The sequence below is a fragment of the Hypanus sabinus genome, chromosome 15 (assembly GCF_030144855.1).
Source record: "Hypanus sabinus isolate sHypSab1 chromosome 15, sHypSab1.hap1, whole genome shotgun sequence".
NCBI lineage: Eukaryota > Metazoa > Chordata > Chondrichthyes > Myliobatiformes > Dasyatidae > Hypanus > Hypanus sabinus.
Window position 1 is genome coordinate 13,846,376 of NC_082720.1, and position 19,701 is coordinate 13,866,076.

Sequence of the window (19,701 nt, forward strand, 5' to 3'; positions counted from 1 at the left end):
CATGCTGCTGTTTTTGGATACATTGAGCATGCCTGCAAGAAAAGGTTGTATATGTTGACATATATGTAGTTGATAATACATTTACTTTGAACTTCATAGTGCTTTTCATCAGAGGTTCTAAAAAGAAGCTCTTTGGCAAAACAGGAAAGACCAGATCACTGATCCAGCATGCTATTAGACAGTCTTAACCTGCACTGCCTCTGCTGGGTCACTGAGACCTATCCAAATGGTCCTGATCTCCCACTCCTTCCCTGAGGACCATTTTCTCCCTTCTCTTTTCCCAGGTACACAGTAACTTTCTTTCAAAAGTTAAAATCAAAAGCACTCCATGGCCCTTTCAGAGTCAGAAAAGGGAAACAGACTCCTCAGCACAGTGGAATGGAGTGCCTGTTTCTATGCTGAATAACCATAAAATACTCATCCTCTCAGCAATTCATTTGCCAACCATGAGCGCCGTAATCACTGACTCTCATCTCAATATGAACAATTTCTCTGTATCAAAATGCTTCAATAGTGGAAGACACAAGTTTTGACAGAGTCCTCAGCAACTTTTTGTTCCTCTCTCTCTTGCATGTACAGAAATTACAAGTATAATCAGCACCATGCTCTTCACAGCAGGAAGGATTGGCTTACACTTGGTCATTCAGCTACAAGCAGTAAAGTGCATTGAACTGGAAAGGCAAACATGAGCTTCTGCTGAAACACGTTTTAAACACAGTTAACACCAAAGGAGAGGCTCATAACATCAATAATATCAACACTCTCTCTGCAGGGATGTGGGGTCAATTATTGCCTAGTCCAGTACTGAACTATTACTACTAATAGTGAGCTCAGGGTTCAGCACCACCCCCACCCCTGCCATCTCAGACCTGCTGGAATGCAATGGCATTCACAGCCCAGGTAAAAATGGAAATAATAATAGCCCAGAATAGGTGGACAGAGCAAAACACACAGGAGGATTTAAAAAAGAGCAAGACAGAAACAAAGAAATATTGAGTCAGATAGACCAGTAGTAAGATAAAGATCGGAAGAGGATGGAGATAGTCACAAACAAAATAAGCTGAGGAAACAAAGAAAAATGAAGAAAAGTTTGTGGAAAGGGTAATCACTGTGGAATAGATGATTAAATTGGGTAATGGGCACAAAACATGGAAAAGAGACAGATGGAAATTCTCACAACATGGAGTCGGGTCAAAACCAATAATGAAAGGACTCATTTTACCATCAGTAGATTATGATTTTCCCAAGAACAAAGATTTGAAGTGCAGGTTGAAATGGGTTAAACCTGTTACATACTGCTCACAAACTGCATACTATGTTGTCAACAGACAATGTACACTAATCAAAATAATTAGTTACAGAGTTAAACAGACCTTTCTCTTTGACTAGGGTCTGGATTTCTTCCTTCACTCCCTCATTCCAGTCAGTGATGTCCACATGAAGGGCGTAATCACAGCACGACTTGCTATCTGCCCACTCCCGCCACTTCTCGTACGCGGCGATGACACTGCTCTCCGGCTCCGGGATCACATGGTCAACTGTGAGAAGGGAAGAAATGGACAGTTCAAACAATGCCTCAAATATCTATCTACACCCTTTCAGATTTTTCCATTCAATGTTCAATCCTGCCAACCCAAAATCTTCAGATAAGAACAGAAGGTACATTGACATTTACGCCTTTGGACTGAATGAGTTCAGGAGCTTGAGAGATGCAAAACTACATCCTTATTTTCTAGATTGACTAACCAAAGGAAAGTGCCAACAATTTTAAAAAAAAAGGAAGATGCTGGAAATTTGAAATCAAAACAATATATAATTTGTTAGCATTTCCTGCCTTTAAGGCAAAACCAGCATTTCCTCAGTCTAATCAAGTTTCCAAGGAAAGGATTCACTTTGGTGGTCAATGCCTCTCACACCAAAGTTCCCCAACTGCTACATGTACAAATTCTGTTGTTCTTAAAGCCCCAGAACTGTCTATGGAGCCCCACAACTCAAATAAATTCACATTTATAGAATCGAAGCTGCCTCCAGAAAAAACACTGGAGCTGACAGGCAAACATGCACAACTGGAGAAATGAGAGGCTCTCAGAACTTCATTATTCCCCGCTACTGCCACATGGTACCTGTCACCTGGCCGTATCCAATGGTACTCACTCACAAGTCATCCCACAGGATACATTCACTAAATGGTAAGTCATTTTCCCGCGGGCAGATAAATCTAAAATTTGAAGGCACAAGTTTTATGTGAGGAAGAAAAGATGTAATCAAAGAGGTAAATTTTTCCACACCAAGTGTGGTAGGCATATGAAACCAGCTGCCTCGGAAAGTGAAAGAGAAAAATATGACTGCGATGTGGAAAAACATTGGCAGGCATATGGCTAGGAAAGGTTTAGAGAGATTTTGGCTAAATGCAGGCAGATGGGACTAGCTCAGGAAAGACCATTAGTCACAGGATCAGAATTAGGCCATCCGGCCCAATGAACGCGCTCTGCCATTCAATCATGGCACTTTCATCAACACAAACAATTTGGGCCAGAGGGCCTATTTGCACATTTCATAACTTTGTAACGCTGGTCAAACACCTCTCAACATATATTATTATAGAGCGCAGAAAATGATTAATGTGACACCGTTACTCAGACTAATTAGAATCAGGTTTATTATCACTGGCAAATGTCATGAAATTCGTTGTTTTTTAAGACGTAATATTATAAATTACAATAAGTATATATAAAAACATAAATTAATGCAAAAAGGGGAAGGACAAAAGTACTGAGGAAGAGTTCATGGATGAAGAAAGTGCTTCTGCAACATTGAGTGTGTGTCTTCAAGTTCCTGTACGACCTCCTTGATGACAGCAGTAAGAAGAGGGCAGGTCCTAAGTGATGGGGATCCTTATCGAAGGGTGCTGCCTTTTTGAGGCATTGTCTTTTGAAGGTGTCCTGGATGCTGGGACCATGATGTCCCATGATGGAGCTGGCTGAGTTTACAATTTCCTGCAGTTTTTATGATCCTGTGCGGTGATGGAACCAGCTAGAATGCTCTTCACAGTACATCTGTGGGAAGTTGTGAGTGTCTTTGGTAACATACTAACTCTCCTCAAACTCCTAATGAAATATAGCTTTTGTCATGCCTTCTTTGTAATTACATCAATATTTTGGGCCCAGGATAGATCCTCTGAGATGCTACCACCCAAGAACTTGAAACTGCTCCGCAGTTCCATTTCTGATCCCTAGATAAGAACTGGTGCGAATTCCCTCGACTTCCCTTTCCTCGTCTATAATCAATTCCTTGGTCTTGCTGATGTTGAGTGCAAGGTTGCAGCTGCAACACCACTCAAATGGCTGATCTATCTCACTTCTGTATTCTTTGTCATCACCATCTGAAGTTCTGCCAACAACATTGGCAAATTTATATATAGCATTTGATCTGTGCCTAGTCCCACACTCAAGAGTGTAGAGAGAGTAGAGCAGTGGGCAAAGGACACATCCTTGAGGTGCACCAAAGTTGATTACCATCTACACAGAATGTGGTCTCCTGGTGAGGAGGTCAAGGATCCAGTTGCAGAGGAATGTAGAGATGCCCAGGTTTTGGAGCTTTTTGATTACCATCGATTGTGCTGAATACTTAACAGTTGTCAATAAATAGCAGCCTGATGTAGCTATTGATTCAAGGCCGGGTGGAGAGCCAGTGAGATTGCATGTGACATAGAGCATACGATGTAGGCAAATTGCAGTGGGTCTTCATCCGTACTTAGGCAAGAGTTGGTTCTAGCCATGACCAACCCCTCAAAACACCTCATCACTGTAGATGTGAGTGCCACTGGGGGATAGTCTTTGAGGTAGCTCACCCTGCTCTCTTGGGCATTGGTCTGATTGTCGCCATTTTGAAGCAGTTGCAAAACTCCATCTGCAGCAGTGAGAGATTGAAGATGTCTTTGAACACTCCCGCCAGTACACTCTAGGGGCCTGACACCTTGTGAGGGTTCACCGTCTTGAAAGGTGTTCTGACGTCAGCCTCCAAGACAGAGATCACAAGATTCACACGTGTAGTTTTATCCTCCCTTGCAAAGCATGCATAAAAGGCATTGGGCTCATCTAGGAGTCAAGCATCACTGCAATTCATGATAGTAAGCTTTGCTTTGTACAAGTACTGGCCTGTAAACTCTGCCAACTATTCTGTTTCTAACCTCAATTATTTATTCACTCAAGATAGCCTTCCATAGGTCATACGTGGTCTTCTTGTATTGTTCTGAACACCAGGCTTGAATGCCACAGTTCTCTTCCTCAGTCGACTACAAATCTCCTGGTTCATCCATGGCTTTTGATTAGGCATCTCTGGGGTGTTCTCAAAGATGCACACTCATCCACACTGGTCTTGATGAAGTCATTGACTAGGCATATTCATTCAAAGACAAATCACTGATTATCCAGACCACTGACTCAAAGTAAGCACTTCTCTGCCTCCCTTGAACACCTTGGCCCTCACCACTGGTGCTGCAATCTTTAGTCCTTGCTTCTATGCTGGGAGCAGAGAAGTATATCCAGATGATCAGACTTGCCAAAGTGTGGCTGTGGGATGGCACCGTAAGTGTTCTCAATGGTTGTATAATAGCGGTCAAGTGTGTTGGCTCCTCTGGTTCCACAGCTGATAGGCTGGTGCTAGTTGGTCAGAGGATTCTTCAAACTAGCCTGTTTGAAATTTCCCACAATGATCGAGAAGGCATCAGAGTGAGCTGTTTCATACATGCTGATTACAGAGCATAGATGCTCCATTCTCTGCGTGACACTGGCCTGGAATGTAACATGCACTGCTGCTAGGATTCTGACAGAAATCTCCCCTGTCACATAAAAAGGACAACATTTGACTGCCAGATGTTCCAGGTCGGGTGAACAGACTGGAGACAGAACTGCCACGTCTGTTCACCACATTGAGTTAATTACAAAGTATACCCCACTTCCTCTGCCTTTAGAAACTGAGCTGTCCTGTCTTTACAGAGAATCTAGCAATAGTGCTGCATTCAAAATGGCAGAGAATAGCCACATTTTTGTGACTCTTAAATAAAGGGAACGGAAGTCAGTGATGTGCCTTCATGCAGGAAGTGTGGTTGTTTGATACAACAAAATGGCTGATGCTCTGGTACTGCAATCTCTAGCCCCTCTCCTTGTCACAGATTATGGGCAAAGTTAGTACAATTACCATTGATTATCAGTCCCTAGTTGCTATAGAATCATACAGTATAGATACAGCCCACAATTGCTATGCCAACCAGTGGTTCAGGCAGGTACAATGCAACATTTAAAAGGCACTTGGATAGATACATGAAGGGCAAGGACTTGGTGGGTGATAGGTCGATACACAGACCAGCTGAGCTGAAGGAGCTGTTTGTGTTGTGTTATTCCATGACACCATTTACCCTTCTCTCCAAATCTCACCTTTCCAACATTCGGTCACAATCTTCTACACAATATGGCTGTCCCAGTTGACTGTATGGTCAGACATTACCTCAGCAAGTTGGCAGTGGGAAAATTTGGAGACTGCAACATCAAAGGGTTTCGTCCATCAGTGCAAAGTCCAGGATATCGCAGTAGAGCGAGATTTACTTATAGTGCAGTCAAATGCATGGGCAACATGACAGCATGAATACTTCACAGCTCCAGTAACCTGGGTTCAATCCTGACCTCAGGTACAGTTTACAGCTCATTCCCACCAATATCCCAAAGATACACTGGTTGGTTTAGAGGCTACATCTAATTACCCATTGGTGTAGATCAATTTTAGAACAATGGAGAGACGGTTAGAAGAGATTAAGTTGAAGGGAAATGAGGAGATATAGACAATAGGTGCAGAAGTAGACCATTCGGCCCTTCAAGCCTGCACCACCACTTTGAGATCATGGCTGATCATCTACTATCAATACCTGGTTCCTGCCTTGTCCCCATATCCCTTGATTCCCCCATCCATAAAATACCTATCTAGCTCCTTCTTGAAAGCATCCAGAGAATTGGCCTCCACTGCCTTCCGAGGCAGTGCATTCCAGACTCCCACAACTCTCCGGGAGAAGAAGTTTTTCCTTAAATCTGTCCTAAATGACCTACCCCTTATTCTCAAACCATGCTCCCTGGCACTGGGTCAATGGATCAAATGGATTGCTCCCCAAGAGCTGGCATGGATCTGATGGACTGATTGGCCCATTTTGTTACAAGATAGCACATTTTCTTTCCTCAACCAAAAATGAAGGGCCTACGACCTGAAATGCTAGTTCTTCTTCTCTTCCCAAAGACACGGCTGAACATCTCCAGCACTTTGCCTTTACAATTAGTGAAATGATTTCACTACACTTGTTTTCTGTAGTGATAACTGTTTATATAAAAGTTAAGCCAAACTTAGCAGCAGCAGCAGCAAATCCTTAACCACAAGGGGGCTAATCAAGCTTGAACTGGTTCTCAAAACCGGTGTGCTGAAGCCATTCAGTCCATCGAAGCTGTGCTTGAAACAATCCAAGTCATCATATTTCCTTCCCACACACTGTCCTTATCCCCAGCACTACACTTATTCCGCAAGATTAAATACAGTTCCTTTGTGACCTGGCTGGATGCTGCCTAGAATAGACTGCTCATAGAGACTGGGTAAACTGGATTTGCATTCCTTGGACCAGAAAGGCTAAGGGTGAGACCTGAATGAGGTATATAAAATATTGACTGATACGCACAGATAAGCTGAAAGTTTAGTATCAGGGCCACAGGGCCAGTTTCCATGATGTATGAACATCAGTCTAGAACTGGGAGATCAGTTTCACTTTTCAAAATGCTTGAACATTTTAACCCAAATAAATTGAAGCATATTTGCTCTGCAGAGCAATGATTAGAATCTGCCTATCCAATACACAAACTCATGCCACATAGGATAATTAATCAGCCTTTTCCAATGAGCTCCTCAGAGTGCAGGTCCCTCCTTCCTTGTCACTTTACATCTGCAGGAATACTCACATTTTCCCCCTCCTGTCAGACAACAACCCTAGGTGACTCAACATAGTGCAGTCTAACATTTAAAGTAAACTGATGTTCACTGCAGGTAGATCTTAAAAACAAATAAAAGCTAATTCCTTGAAAAGAAAATGACCACTTACATCAGCAGAGAAATTCAAGCTTAACTGCAGTGATTCAAAGCCAGGTGCAAGAAGTGAAGGTCAACATTCAAAATCACTACACAAACCATAACCCTATGAAAATAAGAGTCCTGAGGCTGAAGGACAGAACAAAAAAAAAACTTTTGAAATGCAATCTCTGTCGCTCTTCATTCACTCATTTAAACTGCAGCAGATCTACAGAAAGCACATAAGCAGACCAGTGCCCCTTCAATAAATCACTAAGCTTTTCACTTCTGCATAATGCTCAAGGCTAAACAGGCCCTTTGGACTATCTAGTCTATCCAAACTATTATTCTGCCTAGTCTCAGTAACCCACACAAGGACCATCGCCCTCCATACCTCTTCCATCCATGTACTTATCCGAACTCCTTTTAAATGGTGCAATCAAAATTGCAACCATCACTTCCACTGGCGGCTCATTTCACACTCACATCCCCTCAGGTTTCTCTCAAACATCTCACCTTTCACCCTCAACCCAACACCTCTAGTTCTAGTCTCATTCAGCATCAGTGGAAGTTACCCTATCTGTACTCCTCATAATTTTGTATACTTTACCAAATCTCCCCTCATTCTCCTACCCTCTGGGGGAATAGAGCCATAACTTACTCAATCTTTCCCTATAATTCAGGTCTTCCAAATCCAAACAACATCATTGTTAATTTTCTCTGCATCTTTCAATCTTACTTGTATCATTCCTACAGGAGGGTAACTGGAATGACACACAATACTCCAAATCTGGCCTCACCAATACCTTATCAAACTTCAAAATCCCAACTCCTATACTTAATCTTCTGATCTGTTCAGACCAATGTGCCAAAAGCTCTCTTTACAACCTTATCTACCTGTGACACCAATTTCAAGGAATTATGAATTCCCAGATCCCTTTGTTGTACTGTTCTCCTCAATGCCTGCAACTCACTGCGTATGTTCCACCCTGGTTTGTCCTCCCAAAGTGCAACACCTCACACTTGTCTGCATTAAATTCCATCTGTCATTTTTTTCCAGCTCATTTTTCTAGCTTGTCCAGATCATACTGCAAGCTTTGATAGCCTCCCCTCCCCCCATCCACTATACTCCCAATCTTGGTGTCACCTGCAAATTTGCTGAACCAGTTTACCATATCATCCAGATAATTGATATAGATGACAAACAGACCTGGCACAAACCTCTGCCACACACCACATGTTACAGGGCACCAGTCAGAGAGGTTGTGGGTATTGCGGTAAGGCACAGGTTAAAGACAACATCCAGGTGAAGATGACTGTGGTGGTGTTATCATCAAACCCAGATAAGTGAGACTGTGGCGGCTCATTTCCTAGCGTATGCGAACCGACTCACAATTAGATAGCCTACGGGGGTTTGCGAGCACAGAGCTTTGGAGCCTCTTCGCCATGGGGGGCCGGTTGACAGAGGCTTAAAAGTGAGGCTGAAGTTTTCGAATAAAGTTTTTCCTTCGACTGCAGTTACCGACTCCGTGTCATAATTTTAGCGCTGTTTGTAGCACACCGCTACAATTGGTGACCCCGACGGTCCAAACGATTTTTGGACCAGAAATGACCGACGCCGCCTCTGTTCATGCGGTTTCGTTGAAACTGCCGGGTTTCTGGACACAGCGCCCGGACCTATGGTTCCAGCAAGCCGAAGCCCAATTCCACGTTCGCCGGATCACCTCAGAAGACACCCGCTACTACTACGTGGTGGGCTCCCTCGACCAGGACACAGCTGCCCGGGTCGCGGAGTTCGTACAGTCGCCCCCGGCAGACGGCAAGTACACGGAATTCGAAGCCCTGCTCCTCAGGATTTTCGGACTCTCACGGCGCGAGCGGGCTGCCCGTTTACTGCACCTGGATGGCTTGGGCGACAGACCTCCATCGGCTTTAATGAACGAGATGTTGTCTCTGGCCGAGGGACACACAGGCCTCATGTTTGAGCAGGCATTCCTGGAGCAGCTGCCCGAGGACATACGCCTGCTGCTGTCCGACGCGGATTTCAGTGACCCCCGGAAGGTGGCAGCCCGGGCGGACTTGCTGTGGAACGCCAAAAAGGTGAGCGGGGCGTCCATCGCACAGATCACCCAGCCACGCTCCCGGCAGCAAACCAGTCCAGGCCCGGCCGCAGAGCCCACTAACCCCCGGCCCAATGACCACTGGTGCTTCTACCACCAGCGGTGGGGCGCAGAAGCCCGCCGTTGCCGCCCGCCCTGCAAGTTCCCGGGAAACGCCAGGGCCAGCCGCCGCTGATGGCTACGGCGGCTGGCCATCGGGATAGCCTCCTGTATGTGTGGGATAGCAGGTCGGGACGCCGCTTTTTGGTCGATACTGGGGCTGAGGTCAGCGTTTTACCTCCGACAAGTTACGACACTCGCAGCAGGGCACCGGGTCCCCCCCTGAGGGCCGTGAATGGCAGCACAGTAAGGACCTATGGCACCCGTCAGGTGCAGCTACAGTTCGGCCCCAGCCAGTTCACGTGGGACTTCACACTGGCCGCCGTAGCCCAACCGCTTCTGGGTGCGGATTTTTTGCGAGCTCACAGCCTGCTGGTTGACCTGCCCAGGAAGAGACTGGTACACGCCGAGACCTTTCAGACGTTCTCCCTGGGCGCGGCCCAGTTGCCAGCCCCTCACCTCGGCTCCATCACGCTGTCCGACAACGACTTCACCAGGGTCCTGGCGGAGTTCCCATCGGTTCTGGCACCGCAGTTCACAGCAGCCATGCCCAGGCACGGCGTACAGCACCACATCCCGACACAGGGACCACCCCTCCATGCCCGTGCTCGGCGGCTTCCCCCGGACAAGCTCCGACTGGCGAAGGAGGAGTTCCAGAGGAAGGAGGAGGTTTTCACGGTGGACCGCCTCAAGCCGGCCCATGTGGACCTGGCGCAACCGGCCGAGTTTCCGGCGCCTCGGCGCAGAGGCCGACCTCCCAAGCAGGTTCTGGCCCAGGCTGTGGACATTGGGGGGTGTATCGCCGGTTCTGGGGGGGGGTTATGTGGCGGCTCATTTCCTAGCGTATGCGAACCGACTCACAATTAGATAGCCTACGGGGGTTTGCGAGCACAGAGCTTTGGAGCCTCTTCGCCATGGGGGGCCGGTTGACAGAGGCTTAAAAGTGAGGCTGAAGTTTTCGAATAAAGTTTTTCCTTCGACTGCAGTTACCGACTCCGTGTCGTAATTTTAGCGCTGTTTGTAGCACACCGCTACAAGACCTTTGAAGTAAGATAGTTGGATCCAACCTTGCCCCTTGCAGGCAGATAGGCAGGGCTGCCTGTGCTGAGGGAGGCCTCTGTAGTTCCGAATTTTTCAGAAAGGGCTTTCTAAAGCATTGTCTCCAGCACCCCCTGTTGTGTAAAGGGAAGCAAACAAAATAGAAATAATGGAAGGATATGAAATGCACCCAACAACTAAAGGACAATTGCTTTACTAACTTCAAAAGCTGTCTGCTTGAAGTTTCGACTGACTTTTTTCACCACTATTGTGAATGGCAACTGATCTTGTAAGTAAGGGATTCAAACATATAGAACTTACCAAATGGTTACTATCCACAAGTGATAAGCCAACTCTGTATAAAAATAGCAAGTTCTCTGTCCTGGTTTCAGAACAGTGTGGGGTGCAGGGGCCATGCTGTTCTCCTCGTGCACAAAGTGAAATGGGTGAGTTGCAAGAGTGGCTGTGATCTGGGCCGAGTTATTTTGTTGTCAGTGATGACAAGGAGAATATCTACCACCACCCTCTCTCTGCATTCTCCTGCCAAGGCAAGTATTCGAATGATCTGCTCTCCACTCAAAAACTTCCTTCAAAAAAAGACACAGTATCTCAAAGATATTTAAGTGGTATCCAACCCCAGGGGCAACCTACCTTTACTACAGGCTCTCCATGCAATTAGCCTCATTTTTATTTTATTTATTTGTGTTTTTTTTAAAACAGAACTCCACATCTCCACTGATACACACAAGGAATCATTGTATTTCACAAGTTGTCCTTCAGAATCTTGGAGGCATGCAACTAGAAATAACAACACCAGAAACTCTGGACTACAGATTCTTAAAATCCCCAAAGTGTCTTTACCAATCTGTTAAAAGACTTAGAATAGCAAAAATAATATTTCTATAGCAAGCCTCATGGCTCTGATGTCAGTCAGAAGATTAACAAATAAAGCTGCAAGCTCCAAATCTGACATACACCAGAAATATAGAAGATTTAATACTCAGGAGCCTAGATGTCCCATTTATCATCACCATAGGGATCCACTAAAATTCACATGAGCCACACGCGGTTGTGCACTGTAAATCGCTCATTTTACAGCTCCCTATTGCGTGGAAAAGTGTGTTTTTTTAATTAAAAACTGTTGCTATGGTGATTTATCTGTTGTTGTCCTCTAAGGAAACTAATGGGATCCAGAGCTCAGGAGGTTGCAATTTCCCTGGGGTTGGATTCATCTTGGAAATCACAGGGGTAAAATTCTCCATCAACAAACTGTAGAACTCCACAGAATCGAACAGCTGGATCTTAGGGATGAACATGACCTAGATCCAAAGGAGTATCCGTATTGTTATAGTTCCATGTCTACTCCTGAGTAAATGCTGCAGGAAGTTTGGAAAGTGTTCCTACTATTTTCACTACGTTTGTTTTCTGCTTAAGGAAACACAGGGATATCTAATTTCTTGTTCACTTAATGGCAGGAACACTAGTGTATATCTGTTCTCAAGTAACGGAACAAAAAAAAATCAGGTGAAAACCTGAGGAAGAACAGTTTCCATTCTTCAGGTTCCCTTGACCTTCAACCAAATCTCTCAAGCCTCACTTTCACACTTCCAAAATGGCCAGAATGCACTAGATCCCTCATGCTGCAAAGTTATAAATGAGAGATCAACAGGCTGGTAAGGCTCTCAGGTTACAGTCGATACAGCATTGAATGAAATAACAACATTCAGATCTGGAATAACAGCCTGAGATCCACTCTTTCATCCTGCTACTTGATTAATTAGTTGCAATTAATGTCTTTCCTCACTTGCCACAACGTCTTTAGCCTCCTTGCCCAGTTAAATTCTTTTAAAGATAAGTTTCAGCACATTCAGAAAAACCATGAACAGCCCCCACTCGATAGGATCTCATCTGTCACTTACAGTATCATCCATTTTACCTTATTAACTGTGGATAGCTTCTGAGATGTAACCTGCTTTGTAACATCTTTAGGGAACAAAATTAATAAATAAACCTCTTTTTATAGAAAAGTGACTGTGCTTGGTGTGAGGGGTAATTTGTCCTCAGCTTCAAACTGTGATTTTATAGAGCTGCAATAAATTCCATCTCATTGAATAAACAAGGGAGTGAAAAGTTACTGGGGATAGGTGGGGATTGAGGTAACAGATCAGCAATGATTTTACTGAATGAATGAGCGGGATCGATTGGCTAATTCCTTCTCCAACATTTGTATTAATGCCACTCCAGTAAATTCCATAAGTACCAAAGATATAGGAGCAGAAATAACCATTTGGCTCATCAATTCTACTTTGCCATTCAAACATAGTTATTTTTTCCCAAATTAATCCCATTCTCCCACTTTCTTCCTGTAAACTTTAATCCCCTTACTAAGGGGATCTGTCAATCTCAGCCTTATATACATCCAAAGACATAACCCCCACTGCCCTGTGGCACAGATTCATCACCTTCCAACTGAAGAAACTAGCCCTCATATCAGTTCTAAAGGAGTGTTCTTTTACTCTGAATCTGTGCACTCAGACCCTAGACTCTCCTACTAATGGAGAGTCTCCATGTTCGTTCTATTCAGGCCAACATATTTCATTTGTCCCCACCTCAACTCCACATGCTTCTGCATCCAAAACATTCTCTGCAACTTGTCATATCCAATGACATCACACCACCAGGCACATTTTTCTCTACACCCTCCCACCTCTGCATTCCATAGGGGACATTCTTTCTGTTACTCACTTATTCACTCAACAGATCTCCCTCCTGGCACTTACCCTGCAACCATGACAACCTACCCCTGCAAGTCCTCCTTCACCACCTTTCACCTCTCACCTTCTGAGAACATTCCCTTTCACCCCCATCTAACTTCTCCCTCAACTATCACCTGCAGCTTGTAATCCTACCCTTCCTTCCCTTCTTGTTGTGGCTTCTGTCCACTTCCTTTCTAGTCCTGATTAAAGGTCTCAGCCCAAAATGTAGACTGTTTTCCCTCTTCAGTTGCTGCCTGACTTGCAGAATTCCTCCTGCATTTTATATTTCAATCTTGGTTTTCCAACAATTGTAAGTGCCTCCATTCCACACTCCCACTGGTCACCACACTCCATACCTCCTAATCCATTTGTTCCACTGGCCCATCATTCTTCACCCATCCTCAGTCCCTTGACTCCTGTCTCACCACTCCACCTTTCCTCTATACTGGCCACCTTCCTTCTCTACACTCAGTTCTGATACTTTTGACCTGAAGCGTTGACAGTTTTTTCCACCTCCCTCCTCACTCCCACTCACAGGTGTTATTTGACCCACTCCTCCTGACAACATCAACTTTGCCAAGCATTGCTGGACTTTCAAACTGATCACCGTTGCGATGTGTGCATACAATCAGCATGCCTCATGCACAGATTTGCACTTCAACATTGCATTGAGTCTAACCCTGCAACCATTTGCTGATCAATCCTACTACAGGGGCTTACTCCCACTTGATAGAGACAAGCAAACAAAAAGTAGAACAGTCCCAAGAAAGCTTTACCCCAGGGAACTCTCATTCCAAAGCAATGACTTGTTTCTAATCAAAGGGACCATTGGGCAGACGCAACAACATCACAATTAGACACTCATTGTAGTAACCCAATTAAGTTACTGAGTCATCAACCAAAGGTTAATCACCGGGAGCTGCAAGAGAACAAAATAACAGAGGAGATCAAAATGAACTGATTGCATTGTTCCTCAAAACCCAAATCCCAGTGCTCAAAATTTCCTCTCAGGAGGTCAAATGCCAAAAAACAAAATTGTGCAGACTTGTGAGAGTACCTTTCCCCTGGAAGTCGTAACCCTGCAAGAACTAATTAATTGGACACAGAAAATGCAGGGAATGGGGTTCAGTCAGGCAAATGAGACTGTCAGACTAGGCCAATGATCAACTTAATCAGCACCACACAAAAGGATATGCAAATAAAACACCAATCCCTGGCTCTATTTTCCTAAAAATGTTTGAAACCTGCAAAGCAAAGCAGAAAACAGTATCCATTTTAACTACTTTTGATTTAGGCTATAAGACATAATTAGGCCATTCAGCCCATCAAGTCTGCTCTACCATTCCATCATGGCTGATTTATTCTCCTTCTCAGCCCCCATTCTCTGACTTCTCCCTGTAACCTTTGCCACCCTGACTAATCAAGAACCTCTTACTTTTTTTTTGTTACATTTTTTGAGATTTTGATCCAGGCAGACTGATTCTAGAACCAGCTGTCAACAAAGTGCTAAATCGAATTGAACAGAACATTCCAGACTGTTTCAATTACTTTGCGGTTTCTTGATTTATATTGTGTTTTCCCACTCTTATTTTTTTACAGTTTGCATGATTTGCTTTTTTGTGCGTTGAGTGTTGATGTTTACTTTGAATGGGTTCCATGGTGTTTCGTTGTTCCATGGCTGGCTGTGGGAAGACAAACTTCAGGGTTGTATATTGCATACATACTTTGATAATAAATGTACCTGGAATCTTTGAACCTAACAACCTCCGCCTTAAGTAGAGTGGATTCCAGTTATTTGGGACACATCAGGACTAATATTTTGGCCCAATCAAGTGGCTGTCCCAATTAGTTGAAATTTCAAGGAAACATTTTTAAAAGACAATTTGAGTTTTAAAAAAAAATTAGGTATTTAAATGAAATACAAAACAAATTAGAACACTACCACTGATACTACGGTTCTATAAAGCTGTATTAGTTCCCAGTAGTTATCGATGAAGGAATTCATCCAGTTCTTTTGATTGACTGTAAATAAACAACATCAGCGCAGACACATTGTGCAGTTAGCGGGCTGCCTTCTTACAATGCAATCGACAATGGCATCTTCCAAGTCTTTATTTTCATTGTTACATTCAAGATGATTGCTGATACTTAAAAATTTTGTAGTTCCTAGCTTGCTGAAGTAGTGAAATTGTTTTATATTCACTCCTGGCCATTCTGGAATCTCTGAGACTGAATGCTCGAAACCACACAGAGCAAAACAATTCTGAATTATCTTATTGCTTATTTCCCACCAACTGTCAATGATAACAAATCACTACTTTTTGAACAGAAACACACACAATTGATGCTGTCACAGAGTGTGAGCGACTGATGCTAGTTAGAACTTGGTTGGCAACTGTCTCCTACTCAATTAAGTGGCATCGTGTCCAAATAAATGAAGGGAAACACAGCTATTTTTTTTTTATTTTGATTAATGTTTGTTCTTTAAGAGTTTCCCCAAATAAGCAGCTGCCTTGATTAAACTATGGCCCAAATAACTGCAATCATTTGTATACTTAATGATATTGCCTCCACAGCCATCCAAGGCAGTGAATTCCACAGATTCACCACACACTGGCTAAAGAAATTTCTCCTCATCTCTGTTCTAAATGGACACCACTCTAATCTGAGGCTGTGCTCTCTGGTCTTAAACTTTCAATATTCAATAGACGTCCGCTAAGATGGTGGCGCATTGGGAAGCAGCGACTCCGAATGGACCAACCAAAGGTGTGTTTGTCTTTTTTTAACATTTTTTTAAATGACCGCAACACCTAACTGGTCATTAAGTTACAGGTATTGCAGATCTACCCGATTAACGAGTTGCTCGTTAGTGGAGAAACTGAAGGAGCTAGACTTGGTGTAAGTTGTGCTGCCACCTGATCAGAGAGGCAAGTAACAAGTTGGCGTGCATGCAGTCTAACAGCAAATGATAATCTTAGTCATTATTCCTGTCATTGCAAGACACTGTTGGACGCTGTTAATGTGGAATACTGCATGTCTAATTCACAGATTCATTGGCCGGGCAGGGGAGCTGTGTGGCCTTGGTTGTAATGAGGACTGAGCCTCAGCTATTATATCGCCTGTTTGCAGCCACCCAGGAAGGAAGGGTTGGAGCCAGTGTGCTCCAGGGTGGTGCAGCTTCCAGGCTGGTATCGGTGCTGTCCCCAACTGTTTGCTTGGCAGGAGACATGCCATATTGTGTTTGACTGCAGACTGATGTAACATTCATGGGTTTTAAGATTCTCATTAAATTTGTGAAAATACACCTGCGCATGTGACAATAAACTCGACTTGGTCAATCAGATGTCATCGTATGGGAGATCTCATTTATAAATCAAATGCTGTATAGGGAAATCTTTAAGTAGTCTTGGGAAAGAGTTTCATCTTGATACAAGTCATCCCCAGGATACTTTTACCCGGTTTCATAACCTGACCAGTTCGCTAACAGGATGTGTGGCTGAGTACAGAGTTCCCAGGTCGCAGATGATGCTGGCAGCCCCACAGCTGCCAGCAACTGCATCCCACTCAGGAAAGGCAGAGGAACCGGAGGTCGTTAATGTTTTGCATGGAAATGGACACTTTGCCTTCTAAACACTTCCAAGGATATGGATGGGAAATTAAAAGAGCAATCTGTGTGTCTCTCCCCTTCTCTTGATGTTCTGTTTCTCTACGCATTTTAAAATAATAAACTTTAAATCCCATCTACCATATCAGCTGTTAGTCAATATCTATACAATCATACTACTTTTCCCTATGAGATTAACATTAACAATGCCTGCTTAGGTGGAATTTAAAGAGCACAAGACAACTTTTCAAAGAATAACACAGTGACATGGAGCCCTGCTATTCAGTGCTGCTGCTTCCTACTTCTAGAAACCTGACCTTGGGTGCCAGGTGGAATCTGCAAGTTCTCCCTATGATCATAGGGCTTTCCTCCCACATTTCAAAGATAGTTGGGTAATTAGCAACAGCAAGTTACCCCTTGAGATAAATAACTAGCAGTAGTTAACAAACTTCACAACATATGCCGGTGATATTAAACCTCTTTCTGAAGAGTCGAATGCAGGATCACAGCTATCAGATGCCATTCACTTCCCACAAGTTTTGAGATACGTGCTGTTTAACTGATATCAGTGGGATTTGCAGTGAGTATGGAGCAAAGGATTCAAGCCTAATTTTAGCATGATGGGGCAAAAGCAAGTGTTTAAAATGAGCACCCTCACCTCTAGTTCAGCAAAGATGTGAAGCAGAACGATTCAACTCATTAAACAAGTCATTGAAAGATATCTCTGGTTCATTTCCAATGCATGTAATTCTCCTCAAACACTGAGAGCTAGACAGAGAAACACAGCCTAGTTCAAGCCTGTTGGCCCATTGAATCCATGCTGATCATCAATCAACCATTTAACTAAACCGACATTCCCAAATTTCCCAGATTCTACATCTCGCCAACACACTTGGGGCATTTTACGTACCAAACTGACCCACCAACTTGTACATCTCTGGGATGTAGGAGGAAACTCTCAGGGACCAGAACTTCTGGAGGAAACAAGATATCAAAGGAAGAACAAGTTCACTCAAGAGCAGCTCTCAAGGTCAGAAATCAGCTTGTGTCTGTGGCACTGGCTCTGTCACCACAATGCCCAAATACATCCTCTCCATATCCACGTTATCTAGGCCCTTCAATATTTGATGGCCTTCAATGCAAGTTCCACTCTGCCCCCCCCCCCCCACCCCCAGTCATTCTCCTGAACTTCAGCGAGCACTGGCCCAGCAAGCACTGGCCAGAGCCATCATATGCTCCTCATACGCCAACACTTTCATTCCTGGTAGAGGGATGGGAACCGGAGCAAAAGGACTGAGGACGAGCAGCTGGTATACAAGCAGATGCAGTGTGTAGGGAGTTTGAGGAAGGACAGGGAAATGATCGGGCAAATTGCAGCTGGTGGGATGAGTTAAAGTGTAGCGGGGGGCCAAAAATAAAAGTGTGATGAATACAAGCCTGAAGGCATTATAGCTGAATGCACGTTGTATATGAAGTAAGATAAATGATCTTGTAGCGCGGTTAGAGATTGGCAGGTAAGATGCAGTGGGCAGCTGAGTCCTGGCAGAAAGAAGATAGTCAGGAGTTTAATATCCAAGGATATGTGCTGTACCAAAAGGGCAGGCAGGCAGAAGGGGTAGGGTGGCTCTATTAGCAAAAAATGAAATCAAATTAGGAAGTCTGAGGAGGCAGTAATAATAGAGCAACTAAAATCAGATGTATCAGTATTACAGTGGAGTGAAGGGAATTACAGAGGCAATAGGGGGGATCTGGCCAATGTTGAATGAAAGGGGGCACTAGCAGGGATGAGAGCAGAACAGCTATGTTTAGTGCTTCTGGGAGATATTCAGAAGGCGCAGGATAGATACACACCAAACATTAAGCATTCTAAAGGGAGGATGAGGCAACTGGGACTGACAAGAGAAGTCAAAGGTAGCACAAAAGCAAAAGGGGGCACATAATATAACAAAAAGTAGTGGGCAAGTAAAGGATTGGAAAGCATTTAAAAACCAACAGTAGGTAATTAAAAAAGTCATGGAGATAAAGGTAAGATGGCCAATCATAAAACAAAATACAAAAAGCATTTTTTGGATAAAGAATAAAAGAAAGGTGAGAAGGGATATTGCGAGAAAATGACACTGGAGAAGCTGTAATAGGGGACAAAGAAACGGTGAAAGGATTTAATGTGCATTTTGCATCAGTCTTCACTGTGGAAGACAGTAAGAGAATGCCATAAATGCAAGTGCCAGGGAACAGAAGTGAGTGACTTTGCTATTACTGAGGAGAACGTTCTTGTGAAGCTGAGAAGTATGTAGGTGGAAAAGTCACCTGGATCACATGGACTACACACCAGAGTTCTGAAAGAGGTGGCTGAAGAGATTGTGGAGGCATTAGTAATCATCTTTCAAGAATAACTAAATCTGAATGGCTCCTGAAGACTGGAAAATTGCAAATGTCACTCCAAGAAAGGAGAAAGGCAGAAGAAATGAATTTATAGGCCAGCTAGCCTGACCTCAGTGGTTGAAAAAGAGGTTTTGACTTTCTTGGAGGCACATTGTAAAGTAGACCAAACTCAATATGGTTTTCTAAAGGGGAAATCTTGCCTGACAAATCTTTGAGGAAATAAAAGGCAGGATAGACAAAGGAGAGTCAGTGGATGTGTACTTGGATTTTCAGGACACCTTTGACAAGGTGCCGTACATAAGGCTGCAGAGTAAAATAAGAGCCCATGATATTACAGGAATGAATTTAGAATGGATAGGGGATTGCTTGACTGGCAGGAGGCAGAGTGGGAATAAAGGGGAACTTTTCTGGTTGGCTACCAGTAATCAGTGGTGTGCCACAAGTGTCTGTGTTTGGACTTCTTTTCACATTGTATGTCAATGATTTGGATAAAGTAATTGATGGCTTTGTCACCTGGTTTGTGGACAATAGGTGGAAAGGCAAGTATTGCTGAGGGAGTAGAGTGTCTGCAAAAGGGCTCAGACAGAATCACTTTATTGCCAGCATG

General features: G+C 43.9%; 1 protein-coding gene across 4 annotated transcripts in view; it reads right to left on the minus strand.

Annotated features, from left to right (window-relative positions):
* The window catches only part of LOC132405309 (dihydropyrimidinase-related protein 3-like), a 235,740-nt gene that overhangs the window by 111,115 nt on the left and 104,924 nt on the right, over positions 1-19,701 (minus strand). For all 4 annotated transcript variants that reach the window (XM_059990017.1, XM_059990016.1, XM_059990019.1 and 1 more), the window contains exon 4: positions 1,374-1,538. In XM_059990017.1, the coding sequence (XP_059846000.1) occupies positions 1,374-1,538 (165 nt within the window). The remainder of the gene's footprint in view (positions 1-1,373; positions 1,539-19,701) is intronic.